The sequence below is a fragment of the Anas acuta genome, chromosome 3, assembly GCF_963932015.1.
Source record: "Anas acuta chromosome 3, bAnaAcu1.1, whole genome shotgun sequence".
Lineage (NCBI taxonomy): Eukaryota > Metazoa > Chordata > Aves > Anseriformes > Anatidae > Anas > Anas acuta.
This window is the reverse complement of record NC_088981.1, coordinates 116,522,367-116,537,228: the sequence shown is the minus strand read 5'-3', so window position 1 is coordinate 116,537,228 and position 14,862 is coordinate 116,522,367. Positions and strand designations below refer to the sequence as shown.

At 45.6% G+C, this 14,862-nt stretch overlaps 1 protein-coding gene across 1 annotated transcript in view; it reads right to left on the bottom strand.

The window, feature by feature from the left end:
- Window positions 1-234: 234 nt before the first annotated feature.
- FBXO16 (F-box protein 16) overlaps window positions 235-14,862 on the bottom strand; it is a 37,736-nt gene continuing 23,108 nt past the window's right edge. The window contains exons 8-10 of the mRNA XM_068678944.1: window positions 11,091-11,196; window positions 6,750-6,969; window positions 235-4,641 (exon numbers count right to left, since the gene is read on the bottom strand). Of these exons, the coding sequence (XP_068535045.1) occupies window positions 4,574-4,641; window positions 6,750-6,969; window positions 11,091-11,196 (394 nt within the window). The 3' untranslated portion in view covers window positions 235-4,573. The remainder of the gene's footprint in view (window positions 4,642-6,749; window positions 6,970-11,090; window positions 11,197-14,862) is intronic.

Genomic DNA, 14,862 nt, shown 5'->3' with positions numbered 1-14,862 from the left:
TTCAGCCAGCAGGTTCTGGAGGATCCCTCCGTGAGTTAGGGGAACCTGCTGTTGAGCAGAGAAAAGGGTTTTGCAGAGAAGGAGGGAACAGGCAGCAAGAAAAAAAAACAAAAAAACAAAAAACAAAAAACAGGCCACCTAAGAGAAAATAAGGGAAAACAAAAACAAAAACAAAAACAAAAAAACAAAAACAAACGAGGAGAGAAAGACACTGGTAGTTGTGATTTATGGGTTGGTAAAAATCTTTATTTGAAAACCTCATGATTCGGGGCTGACCTGAAGATTTTTGGCATCACGCTCACAACTGGTGCACATCTGGGGACTGAACAGGCACCAAGAACAGCAGGAAGAAAGGAGGGCACGTGGAAACTGCTGCGGGTCGGCTCTTAGCACTGCGTGGGTTGGTTTCTGAAGCAAGCAGAGCCTGCCCTGGTGCCGTAGGTCAGCGTGCGCAGTCTTGCAGGCAGATTGTAGCAGAGTGTATGTGTGTGAGACCATCCTGCCCTCCCCATGGTGGGTTTGGCAGCCTCCTGCCCGTTCAAAGCAAGATCCCAGGATGGAACAGGTTGAAAACGCAGCTCAGACCATCTGCTCCCGTTGCTGCCTCTCTCTTGGTGCCTTCAGGCCTTTTTGGAGAGCCAAATTCAGTTTCCTTCCCCCAGTTGTGCTGGGAGTGCCCTGCGATGCCTGGACCTGTCTGTAGCAGTGGTTTTACCTCCCAGGGGGTCTCCCAGGCATCCTGTGCCAACCAGCAATTTATGAGTGGTTTGGAGAGTGGTTGTGCTCAGGATATGGGCTGCGCAAATGGTTAGAAAGCATCTATCCAGGCGTGCACCTCCTGCCATCACCTTTCTCAGACCTACTGCAGCAGCTGCTGCACACCAGGAGACATTTCAGATGCGATTGTACTGGCAGAGTTTGTCTGCTTGCCCAGTCCACGCTTTAGGCTGTTTGGGACATGAAAGCAGTTCGTTATCCTGAATTATTTGGGGTGCACCCATCTGGAGGAGGCCTGGGATGTCTCTGTTGTTTGAGTTCATCCCCTAAAAGAGGACACGAGCACATGAGAGGTAGGATGTCTGTGCTAGACACACGGTAAGGCAGTGCAAGCGTGCCAGCTGGGACAAGGCAATTGATTTCAAGCTGATTTTCATACCCCTCTCCCTTTCCTTAGCACATACACCCACCAACACAGCCCTACACACTGACTGCTCACCTCCCCGTCCCTTTGTTACGTGAGCTGAGCTGTGCTCTCCCCCTGTTATCAGCTTCATCCACCTATTACAGCAACTTTTTATCTTACGCTTAGCTACTATCATCAGCTACTTTCCATTTGCCGCAAGGTCTCCGTGCTTTCTGTAGCCATCTCTTAACCTGTTACAACCCTCGTGGTGCTGCTGGGACTCAGCTCTCTGCTCTCACTTCCCTGGCAGCGGTCACGTTTGCTCATCTTCCTTCTCAGGGGCTGCCACACGAGTTGGACGTCTCCAAAAATCCTCGTTTTTGATCTAACTGTGCTCCCACCTGCAGCTCCTACCGTCTTCAGCTACGCGTAGCCCTTCTCCCAAACAAGGCTCTGTCTTTAGCTCAGAAGAACAATAATTAGGAAAGCTTCATTTGGGCTAAAAAGCCAAACTACAGTACCAAACTCTGCCGTTGCTCCCAGCAAGGAACATGAGGTAAATTCAGGTGGAGATTTTGGCAGAAGTGGATGGTAAACCTTGGGTAAGAGGAGGCTGGCGTGTTTGGGTTTGTTCACCACATCTGAGCAGGGCTGTAGCCTAGGGCTCACATTCTGATCTTGCTTGTACTGGTGGAATTCAGATGCAGCAGTGCTGATTCATTGGCCTGTGGGGTTTAAAAGGTACTTTCATTTCTTTAATCAAACGCTACGGCTAATCAGAGTTGTAGAGGATCTGGAAATACCAAGCAGTGCAGGGAAATGAGCATCTACAAGGAACGGCGCAGGCATAACAACCTCCCTCTGTAGTTGTGTAGCAATTTCTTATCCACACATCTCGAGGCGTGTTATAAGGTGGGTAAATAACCATCTGCCCGTGCAGATCAGCAGCCCAGGGCGCGGAAGGTGATACAGCTTGCCTGAGGCCAGCCAGCAGCGCAGAGGCAGAGGCAGATGGCTGGGAGTGTGTCTCTCCCTCTCTTTCTGTTTCAGGTTCTGACCTATTCTGCAACCTCAGGAATGTTTATAAGGTGTGTTGCAAGTGCATGTGTTTTATTCTAATACTATAATTGGTAGAAGTTACATCAAGGCATTTTACAGGTCTGCTGTTACTTCACGGATTGACTGCTTGGCTCGGCAGTTTCCTTGACAATGTTGCTGTTCATAATTTCGTGGCATCATAAATACAAAAGCATTGTAAATTGGAGAAGCCTGAGCCTTAAGATGTACAATGAGCACTCAAGCTGCTTGATTTGCTGCAGCAAAGGCACAGCATCTGCAGTAATGCCTGAGCACTCAGCTCCAAGCCTAGGCAGACCCTGGGAACATTACCCTTCCAGTGAGTATGAGAAAAGAAAAGCCATTGATGCAGGGTTACATCATTTCCTAGCATAGCCACTTGCTGTTTGGTACAAAGACCTAGCACTGAACTGCTGCCCGGGAAACTACGCAGAGCCTGGGACAAAAAGGAAGCTGGAGCAACAGTTTGGACTTCAGAAGCCATAAACGTCCACGAAGCAATCCATTTAACTCAGTTTTCTATGGGAAGAGGTTTGTGAGGAGAGATTTGCCATACCAGGGAATGGATATCGATGAACATTTTGGGTGGGATTTATCCTACCTGATTTCAGATGCCCAGAAGTTAGCTCTCTTAATTGAAATTAGTCAGTCTCTTGCGTAATTGATGATGTAAGAGATAATTGCCACCTGCAAGTTCCCATTTCAGCTAATCATTTCAGGGGTGACCTGCTTAGACTTATCAAGCTCTCAGGCCGTTATTTTGGTTGAGATGAGCTGCCTCTTCCAGGCATACAGAGCAAGTAGAAAAATTAAAGGACAAAAACAGGGAGAGGGAGATGCACTGAGTTACCTAAACACTGCTCAGGAGCTGGGATTTATGTAGTGTTGCAGCAAGTACCCAAGGGACAGAATTTGCTGGCAGAATCTGTCCCTTCAGTTCAGATCCATGGTGTGTTGTGCCCAGTGCCTGGTCTTGACAATGTCCAATGTCCGTGTCTCTTGTGCCAAAATTCTTGAAATCCTCAAGTGACACAGTACAGAATAATCTGCTCACGGAGTGGAAGGCTTCTCCTAATCTTTGTCAATCAGAGAATTAATTCATGGGTGTACCATGGCTCATCCTAGTGTATGGGAAGTTTTAGCTTTATCCCAGTCTGGGATATAATAAGGCAATGAGTTGCAGTTGCTGTGCATTCAGTCCCCTTACCCTTAAAAACTGCTATTCCGTATGTTTTACTGGATACTTCCTTAATTGTAGAAAAGACAAATAAAAACTCATGATTTACATTCCCTTAAATAATTAAACTAGTGTCAGCTTCCCACAGGAGTCATGTGCAATGCTGTAATCCAGAGTGTGGGATTTGATTTCGTTCTCACTAACACGTTCTCACTAACATGATTGACAGGATGGACTTGCCTTGCTTAACAAGAGGAAGAAGTTCTGCCTTCAGTACAGCACTAACAAGGCTTTTCTTCAAGCATTCTCCCTGAGCTTCCTTTTTTCCACTTGTTAAAGGCTTTTCCCTCGAATGCTGTGGTGCTTCCTTCACAGTCCAGCTGATTTGGCAGGGGCTGTAGGTTAAAGCTGAAGGATCACAGTAACCTTGGTGGTAAACCACTCCCTGTGTAGGGGGGATACAGTTTACATCACCCAGGTGTCTGGTAGATTTAATTTGTTTTCCACAAGCCCCTCACTGCCCACGGGCAGGGCAACTTCCATCATTCACTGGGAAAGCATCACAGAGCAGCTCAGGCTGTGGGATGTGCCCCGAGGTGTCTGAGCGACACACAAGAAAGCTCAGCACCCTTTAGGTCCAGCAACCACAGCAGGGATCTGCACAAGGGTTTTCTGTGCATGGTCAAAAGTTTTGGTGAACTCTGCAGAGATGATGTACCCAGAAGAAAAAGAGGATATAGCACCAGTTCAGGAGCAGCAGCAACAGGAAACCAGGCTGAGAAACACACCAGGAAAACATTCTGAATCCAGCTTGGAAACAGGAGATCCCACCTGGAGATCCAAAGGCAGGAAGGAGTCATTGCACCAGCTGCTGAACTTCCCAAAAAATACAAAGTCATTGCTCCAGCACCTCGCTATCTAAGCTGGCTGCAAGGCAGTTAGGTTTTCTTTTGGACAGCCAAAGTGAGAATGGATGCAGGACCTTCATGCTCATTTCTTTACACGGTGAGGTCAATGAAGAACGTCTTTTCTAGCAAGAGCTGAAAAAAAATAAAACTGGGTCCTTGCAAAGGACTCAAAAGCAGCTGTTCTTCACCAGGCACAGCCTGTGACTCAGGCAACATTGCTGTTGTTTCCCCAACGCCAGGCAGATAAGCTTCTGTTCTGCTAAGATGAAAGATACTCTGGATCCTCCCTTACTCTGTATCAGATCCTTGGGTTGACGGAGGAATACGCCAGGGCTGAGCCTCAAACAGAGGAGATGCTAGATGAAGGTGAAAAAAACAAAACAAAACAAAACAAAACAAAACATGAGAATCAGACAGATTAATTTAGCCAGAGATTTCACATTCTGAATATATAGGTATTTAGTACCTCAAATACTTTTACAAATCTGGATTGAATGGTTTGTTTCCCTTCATTAATTCATTACAGAGAAAATAATCGTGTCAAAACATCTTTACTTCTCCTGCCCACCTTTCTGACAATCTGCAAACATGGCCCATGGAGCACTAGCTACAGCTGGTAAATTTACCTTGGGAAAAGCCTGGCAGAGATTGCAAGGCCCTGGAGAGGTCACTGAAGGAATTGGGACCTGATTTGTCTCCCTCTCTGATACAAAAAATATGTAGCTTTGCCTAGCAAATTGTCCCTAATCCAAACGCAATCCATCAGGGGTAATTTACCTTGGTAGTTTCTATGCTACAGCAACAGCGGTGGTAGGTGGCTCACGTGTTTATCCAAGCACCTGTTCCCTGCTGTCTGAAGCATTTCCCTCCTGCACAGTTTTAAAATTTCTTATGGAGAAGACGCTGAATGCAGCAGAGGTCAGGCAGGATGCTGCACATCCCTGCACGCTCTCTTCTCCACCCACCTGGACTCGCTCGTAGCCACTGGGTAGCCACTTCCCCACAGGAGCTCCCCTCACTCCATCCCCCACATCCTCTCTGACAGCCCCAAACCACATCTTAGCAGTTGCAGATCGCTTCACAGGCGTACGAGGCTGCAGAAACACACTTCCCAGTGCCTCCCGGTGGGAGCCGAGCGCCGCATTCCTGGGAGGCCACAGCGGCGCTGCCAGACCAGCAGAAATTCCCTGGACTGACTGGAACAACCAATAATGCAGCCAAGCCCAGAGCCTACGCATAACTCTTCGTGACTTGGCCCCAGTCCCATGTGGAGCCTTCCTAAGGCTCTGTCCGTGAGGTGCTATGTCAGGATGAGGGCCCTAGATAAGAGGAACTTTGTGGTGGAAACTTCTTAGGAGGGACTGAAACCCTCTACCCTCATCTTGATGCTTTCCTCTCTTGGCATTTCTAGCCAGGATGCATTTTTGTGCAGCTTCCTACATGGAACAGTCTTCAAATGTTTTCCTTGGGCCTCGTCACAGTCATCCCAGTGCCCTTATCTGTGTTTAAATCCTTTCTTTCATCTGCCACAGAAGGAGTTGCCCCCTCATGGGGGCTATAGGTGATGTACCTGCTCCATCATCTTTCCCCTAGGTGGGGAAATAAGAGCTACCCTCTTATTCTACTCCTATGTTCTCTTTGAAAATCCTAAACAGTTTCACATCAGAGGTGTCTTTCCCTTTGTTCACTCCAGGTTCTTTATCCACTACCCTTGTGCGATTAAAAATCACCAGGGTTCAGCCTGCAGCCCATACGTGGACAAAGCCCTTGTGAACTAAGAGGACTTTTCCCAAAATCTGCAAAAATCTGTGTGCTTCTGAAGGATACCAAATGCTTTCCCAGCGGGCTGCAGGCACTGAGGGCCTTAGAGACATGCTGGGTGTATCAAGAGGTGAGGAATAACATCGAGAATCTACATTGAATCTAGGAAACCTTAGCCTGAAATGGCCAAAAAAAACCCACAATTTTGATGGTGTCAGTCTGCCTCCTTATTTTTGGAAGGCACTCACAGATCAGCTGTTTTCTCAGCTGTTGTCCTGCAGTTGATTTGCTTTACCCCCTAATTTTCTGAATGCTCGGTACCAGTTCCTCCTGGCGTCTGTCCAGGGCCTGGCAGAGCTCGTGGAGTTTGGGCTGAGCCCTGCGGCCACTTATTCTCTAAAATCTCTTATTCTACCACTGAATATTAGTGAGTCAAACCCATGTGAAGCCCATGCCAGTGTTCAATATCATGACAGAAGGTGGGTCTAGCATGTGCTAGGTATGAAGCGGGAAGATTTTAGCCATATGTTCTCTTCTGAGGCAGCAAATCACCATCAGCTGGATCCCACCACCCAAAACAACTGCCTCCTCCTTCACCTACAGCAATGTACTGCCAGCACCATCTCCTTCCCTCCGTGCACAAAATCTGGCTATCAGCGATCTCTGAAATCAGCTTCTGCCCAGGACAGGGCGGCATACTAACGTGTAGACCTGGTGTTCGTCCTTGTGAAGCCTTTCTTTCCTCTCTCACGTGGCTTTGGAGCTCGAACAGGCGCTGGTCGAATCCCGGCGTTCCACTGGGAGCTCTGGGCCAGGGTCTTTGCTGCTGCTTTAGGGGGCAGGTTCCCAGCTGACTGGTGAATGGCCCAGCTGGGACGGACTGGTGGTTTGGGAACAGGCTCGAGATCTGCAGTAAGTGACAGCTAGGAAGAGAAGGCAATAAGTGTCGTATTATCCTAACAGTCTCAGTGGGACTGAAAATGTTGGAGACTTGAAAACTTGAATCTATAAATGCTACTCATAATGATGAGACAAGCATATCTTCCTGCAGTGACCTGTGTTCTGTTAAAAGCTTACCTTAAGGACAAAAAGATCCAATTAGGAATTGATGCTAGCAGAGCTAAACCCACGTTAATTGGTCCTCAACATTAACTCGTATCTTAATGCACAAAATCTCCCCTGTGCATACGGCTGTGGCTGATCCCAGTCTTGCTTTCTCACAGTTTGAATTCTCGCAGTGTAAAGGATAAAGTTTATTTTAAAATACTGTTCAATAAGCATTTTAATATGCAGAAGTTCAGCAAAAATAAAACCTTAGTGACACAGTGACTGTTTTTTCCTTGAAAAAGATCCCAAATATCCAAAAAAACACAGGCTGTGCATACCAACAGCTCTGGCTTTTTTTAACTGCAGCAAATTATTTGGTAATAATAGTGAACAAACACCACCAAAACCAGACATCGACATAGAAACTCATTAAAAAGCAATATGGGCAGATAGTCTGCTGTGAAACTAGAGTCCACAGTGAAATGGTTGTGCAGAAAAGTTGATGCTGTTCTGCTGTTCCTGCCCACCTCTTTCCCCTTTCCATTATTTGAACTGGCAGCAGGGGTAGATACATGGTGCTTCGTGTCTAATTGTCTGGTAATAAATAAGCAACCCAGCAACTTCTGAATATCAGCCTAAGGAAAGGCCAGGGATTATGCAACTGGCTAAAATATGCCAGGTTCTTAGCAGTAGTTGATGTGTAACAGAGAGGTGGTGTAATATAAACAGCTGCAGCTTTTCTGTCCTAGTGAGGAAAGCACAACACCACAGAAGCAGTCCATATCTGACCGTACCTTGCTTTTCGGCTCCTGTGTCTTTGGTGGTTCAGTTTTAGAGTTTATAGGGACAGATGGGTAGAGTATCAAAGCCAGGCTATGCCTTTAAAATTAGAGTGACATATACAAGCTGGGTTTGAATTCCAGACATTATACTGAGCTATTTTCACTCTCAGGGGTAGTCCCACATAGTTCAACAGGATTTTTTGGATGAATCCGTAAAATTCAAAATCAGGTTTGCAGAATAAAGGTGGTATAAATGCACACTGGACCGGATCGTGTTGCATTGCCAGGAGCTCTGGATCTTCATGTGGGATATACCCACACAGAATATAGATGTGATCCATCCTCAAAACACCAACTCCCTCTCTATATGTCATAGGATAATTTATTCCTCACTTCAAATGCTGCAATCTTATTACCTTAGGCAGTGAGGCAAGAATGACTGATCCTGTCAAAAAAAAATGTTATTTAGTATGCACTAAAAATAAGTCAGTAATTCAAGAACAGCTGTGAGGGTGGAGCAGTGTCTCCAACAGAACCAAGCAGGCAGGCTGAAAGGCAAAACCAGCCCCTAATTGCTGACATTGCAGTCATTTGCAAAGCTGTCAAAAGCATCAACCTGCTGGATTTTTACCTTCCTCGTAAAGTGTCTGTGAATTTTGACATTTGAAGGGGATGTGCCATCAAGCTGCCTCTTTTGCTGAGAGCTGCAGAAAACTCTTTATCGGAAGTCCTTCAGGGAAGAGAGCCTGGGTAAAGAACACTGATGTGGCAGCAGTGACACCTGTGAAGGGACCTTTGGGGTCAGAACCGAGGAATCACAGCAGGGCAGCACAGCTCCGTGCCAGAAGGAACAGGAGGGATGAAACAGTGGCCCAAAACACAGCCATGTGCTTCATGCCTGGCCTGCTAAAAGCCCAAATGAGTCACTGAACCCACAGCATTCTTCACTTTCCTTTGTACGATACTGGGACAGCAGCTGCTGAAGGCAATGGAAGCATCAAGGTGGTACAGACGAGCCTCAAAGCCTCGATCCAAAAAAGTGCTTAAGGAGATAATTAACAATGAAACTGTACTTACCTGTAGTGTAAGGCATTTCCCTGCGTAAGGACAGAGCAGGCGTTCCCATCCCACTGTGGGGATGGGGAGGTGCATGGACATTCGTATGAAAGTGGCCCTTCATTCAGACACCTAATTAACTCAATTTATTGTAATGCACCATTTAAGGTAATTTAGATAATTTACTTTAATTTATTGTAAATGAAGTGTGAGTCTGGTCACATTTTCTGCTACTGTTTCCATGATTACTAATAAACTCCAAAACCCCACAAGTTTACCAGGAGGAGACTTCTTTCACCATATGCAAACCTGGAGCCAGTGGAGGTAATTCCAGGAGTCAGGTCATCACCTTAATTACACGTTTCTTCTATTTTGGTGCATTGTTGTTTAGTCTCCCGAGCTTAGAGCTCCATATAATAGCCCTTTTACATCTTCATTGTCAGCTGTAATATACTTCATTCTCATCTACTTTCTACCCTGGAATCATTGATCTATTTAAGAGCTTCATTTTAATTTGACTTGATGTTTGCTTGCTTGGGGCGCTTATTCTTTCATCGTATTCTATTCTTCTTCCAAGGATTTACTAAAAGATTTGAGTATTAAGCTGCCTTACTTGGAATTGATTAAGTAAGAGACTTTTCACAGGTCTTCATTTCAACAAGATTCTCCAGTGCTACCCTAATAATGAATGGAAATTAATTTTGGATGATTCCCAGTGAGTTATACATATTCTTCTATGCATCAGCCTACTGAAACCTAACTTTGATTGTCCTGTAGTGTTGTAATCATTAATGGCCAGCGTAACAGCAGGATTATACTTTGTGATTACATGGAGGATAAGAAACACGGCCATTGTGCTGAAATTTGCACAGCTTTAAACTCAAAGCAAATACAAGTGTATTTTCAATGTAAGGGTCTAGGAAGGAGTGATGCAGCACAGACTACGCCAGATTTTTAACACAAAAAGAGACCAGTGCTTCCAAGGTTGCACAAAATAAAGACATGGAGCTTGCTTAACCCTGGCTTAGGCTGTCCTAACTTGCCTAAAAAACTCCCACTGGCTTTATGCAGGAGGGTTTGGACCTGATGTTGGAAATGAGACTAGGTGCTTGTGCCCTTCTGATTGTGGGCTGTGGGTTAAATAACTTACAAGTTCCTAAACTCTAGGGAAAGAAAATCAAACTCATCTCTTTCTACCCTGAACTAAGATTCTTTCACTTCTATACTGACAATAAAACAGCTTTAAATTTGAAATGAGAAGCCGTGGTGGAATGAAACTCTGTAAGGGCCCTCTGATCTAAGGGCTACAGAGGAAGCCATTGGAGAATGGAAGCTGTAAGACACAGGCTGAATAACTTTAATTATATTTTCTGTTCTTTAACACCGGCTGAATCCCTTTCCTAGCAGTATTTGGGTCAGGAGAATGCCTCTCAATCTCAGGAGACAATGCCTCTCTTTTATGTAAACCTTCTTTAGCTCAACTCACATGCGTTCCCTTGGCTTTCATCGCTTGGGAAACATGCTTCCAGGTCTGCAAAAACCCCCGATACGCTTGTGAGCACATCTTTCTTCTGGCAGCTATTTGCTGCCATATCTACAAAAGCTTAGGCCCATGACGCTTTCTGGAAGCCTGACTTCCCCAGACTCCTTTCATGTGAGGATGCCCTATTTTACCCGCAACGAGCACAATGAATCCTCAGTGTTAAGACCTTCGGGCTGCTTGCTCAGGCTCAGCCCAATGAACAAAGCATAAACTAACTTCAGACTGCAGCAATCAAAAGTCACGAGCACAGAAGAGCAGCTCTGGGGAAAGATGTGAGCGTCGTAACCGATCCAGGGCTTTGTAGGGCATGGAAACTGGTTGTCAGGATACCGGGCAGCAAGCAAAGCGAGGGAGGAGCAGATAACCAGATCACTGCCTGCACACAGACAGTTGCTGTTTCTTTTTTCCCACCGAAAGCAGATGGACTGTGTCTAGGCTGCAGCGAGACATTGCCCCTGGAGCAGCCAGACGTGGTATGCTTTGTGTCCTCCTTATGCCTCTATCGGAGCAAAGTTTTGCAGTTAGCGAAGTTCAGCAAATGCCCTGAGCTAAAATATTCCTGGGTGTAACTGACACTGGACCCCAGCTGATATAATTACAAGCCGGTGATACTTACCAGTGATTTTGCCTTCCGGAGCTTATTAGATCCACGACCCGCTCGCTTTTTTTTCTCAGCTGCCTGCCGGCTGAGGTCTGGGGTCTCTCCTCCTCCCTTCTTTCTCCTGCAGAGCAAAACCGAATAGTATTAGCAAGTGCTCTGGAGCTGGTTCCCTGGGGTTGCGAAGAAGAAAATCCCTTATGATATGCCACCCAAAAAGACATGGCTTAAGCTAATACATTTTATCTTGTACCTGGAGCAGACCAAGAGCGCACAATCAGTTGTGGCTCAGGGAAGAGTGGTAACTTGCTTTTTTTTTTTTTTTTTTAAAGTTATGATAACTTCATAGCACTCAAATGCATGTCCTTAGCTTGAGACTTATGGATTTAAGCTAAATCCACAGAAACTGTTACATCAGCTTAAGGGAATTCACAGAAAGGGAAGTTTCACTAAATCATTTTTAGAATTTTCAGCTAAGTCCATAAGGTTAGAGGACTGCCTCTCAAGTTATTCATCGTTTTTCAGCCAAATCTTTTTTTCTTGTATATGTATATAAATTTATGTGGAGCTATTATTAAAGTTAATATAATTAACTGATAGAACAGAAATATTCCAGAGTGTGAAAATTAAGTGAAGTACACCGGATTATGGCCAGTTGTCATGTTATTTCAATATCAGGAGTAAAATTAGTACTATGAGAAAATTTTTTCAGGAACTCAGGTTTGCTTGGACGGTGTTTGTTCCCCTTCCACATTCCAATTCTGCATGTCACAGGTAACTTTAAAGAAGTAGTAAATTTAAAGCAGTGACTCTGTGCTCTCTGGGTTCATCTCCCAGCTCCATCACCAGCATCTCTGGGCTCCTGGAAAGCAAGCTAAAAGGCACATTGTGAAAAAAAAATATATATATAATTTTACAGGGTGGAAGCAGACTCTAAAAGCAACATATCCTAAAAAAAACAGGGCCACACCACATCACATGCACGTCCTCCCAAGCAGCCAACACCACTACACGTCTGCTGTTCACCAGTCCCAGACCAGCTGCAGATCAAGAGCCACAAAGACGAACCAGACAAATTATTTCAAATAGCAAATTGAGGAAAATTACCATCTCTTGATAAACACTTCACTAACAGCCAAGAGAGAAAATTCAACCCAAAATATTATTATAGGGAATGATCTGCTCGACTTTAGATAGAAACAGTGCCTTGCCAGAAGGAGTTAGCACATGGAATGATCTCTCCCTGTTACAACTGGGAACACTGGAAGAGGTAAAGGAGAGGCTCTGACTCCATTTTTAGAGTCCAGTGACAGCATTGGCATGAGCCTGTTCACTTAGAAAACTGGAAAAATGATCTATTTATGCGGAGATAAAATACCGATAACCTCTCAAACCTGCGCTTCTGGTCGTAAATTAAGACATTGAGCTCTACTGCTGTATTATAACGTCCATGCCCGTGGTGCCAGAGCATCCCTCTGCAGCAGGTCCTCACCAGGATCTCACTCCCAGGTCAGGAAAATAAAGAAAATAAGCAGTGAGGATGAGTTTCTCAGCCCTGCAAGAGAAGACGGCGTCAGAGCTGAGCTGGGAACTCCAGGTCTCACTCCCAGTGCTGAACTCGGTGTTTCTCACCCCACTTTTCTCTCTCAAGGAATGTTTTAAATTCCCACGAGCCTAAGGTTTTACATTCCCACAAGAGAGGAGCGGGCTGGCTATTCAGAGCCATGAAAAGCGAGAGGCAGGCGTGAGGATTCAGAAGAGCGGTGAGACAGCGTGCCCTTCGCACGCAAACCAGCCCCTTTTTGTCAGCAACTGGGCCTAGGCTGCTGACGGAACAATTACTGAACGTAATTATTTTCTCGTTGGGTAAACACTCCAGTACAATATGCAACTGTTTTTAGAGCCGGCCTATGCCCATAAATTATCCGACTGAATTAACGCTGGCTCCTAGGAGCCAGGGCTGGTTGCAGGGGGGGTGGAAAGGAGCTTTCCTTTTGGTCGAGCTGCTGTCACGAGGAGGAGCAGGGCTCTTTCTTGAGGCACAAGGACACAATCTTGGCGAGGGTCCAGCGCTGGGCTCGAAGCAGCATTCATTAGTCATGATAAAGTGGGAGGCAGGGCTTTTTGATTTATCAGCACCAAGCGGCACACCACCAGATGCCTTCCAGCAGAACCGTACGTGCATGGCCGGAAAGAAACCCCCCTCCTGGTCCTTTTTAGGCAGGTTTGGATCCCAGAGGGAGTTTTATAACTTGGTCCCATGGCGCAGATAAAAACGCTTCACTTCACCTTCACAATATTGCTCTGTGCTCCTGAAGAGACAAATCCATCCTTGCTGGTCTCGATTCTGTTTGCATTGAACCCAGGCAGTTCAGGCTGAGAACAAAACAGACCTAAAAGAATTCACCTTCATGATAAATTGCTCGCATACGTGCAGCAACACTGAAAGCCGCTGCTATAATTCTGCCGAGTGATTTTGATAAACCCTTCCAGGCAATTTGTAATTCTACCCGTCTGTATCTCTCCTCTATCTCCTCGCCACTCCCTCGACTACGCATCTGCTCATCGCTGTGCTTAATTTCACTGCTCAGTGACTCTGAAGCTTTTCCCACACTTCCCCATCTAAAGCAAATAAACTTTCAGCGAACATCCTCCAAGATTGCTGTCCCAGCTCCTTCAAAGTAGCTCCTGAGTGTCATTTTGTTTTTATAGTATGAGCTCAATGCCTTTCAGAGCAAGCAGAAAAAAAAAAAATCCATCCGAACAAGATTCAATTATCAGCCAGATTGCAAATTAAGCCCATTCTGCTGTCCTTCCGGCACTACCCAGCAGTATTTCTTCTTCCCAGTGGTGTGAGACCAGCACTGGCCAGGCCAAGCCCTCACCCCAATGCTCTACAGAAATCTATTTATTTGTTTTTCAAAGGTAAATGCCCGATTATGGTCTTATAAGCCAAAGAACACATTTGAGGTTTTGAGGTCTTATGTGCCAAAGCACATATTTTGTGTCACATCTTTTAGGACTTCCTTTGACTTCACTCTCTTGCAAAATTGAAAATTGAGCATAGCTTGGTACGCCTCCCGTGTTTCACTTTGGCTAAGCAAGGCCAAGTTCTCTGCCACGGATTCACAGCGGAGTAGTTCTGATATTGCTGAGGAAGGGAGCTTGCCGCTAATGATTCCTCTGTAAAGATCAACAAAGAAACAGATGGCGACCCTGCCATTGAAATGACAGCATTTTGGCTGTCGGACACCCTGTTATGATGAACAGGAGAGCTCTCTCCTCTCTTTGGACCAGAAAGCAAGCATAGAGAGATGTCCGGCTCAGAGATTTCAGCCAGTTTCAGAAGCCAGGAGAAAAAAAAATATATATTTTTTTGTTACCTCTTAAATTCTGCAAAATTTAACCTGACGTTAGGCAGATTAACTTTGATCCAAAGAAGTAGCCAGTGACTAGTCTCACACACTGCTTTGATGATGGCGTCAGGTATGCCTTTGATGTAATCGTGTTTGTGCACAAGGAATTTTCGACAAGTCCCTTTCTCCTCCACACGGCAGAACTCAAATGGAAAGAAAGGTTTGTTTGCTCTTCGCTCTCCTGCCAACCTGCAGGCCAGCAAAAGCTCCCTCTTGTCCTTCTCTCTTGGCCGTCACGTTGGCTGTCTGCTGCTTTTCTGCTGCTTCTGCTGTGTCTTTTTATGCATGCTTGTGACCTGCCTCAAGAAAATAATAGCTCCTGCCTGTGTGCATTCAAACTGCAGCAAAAGTCATTTCCTCTCCCAGACTACCAC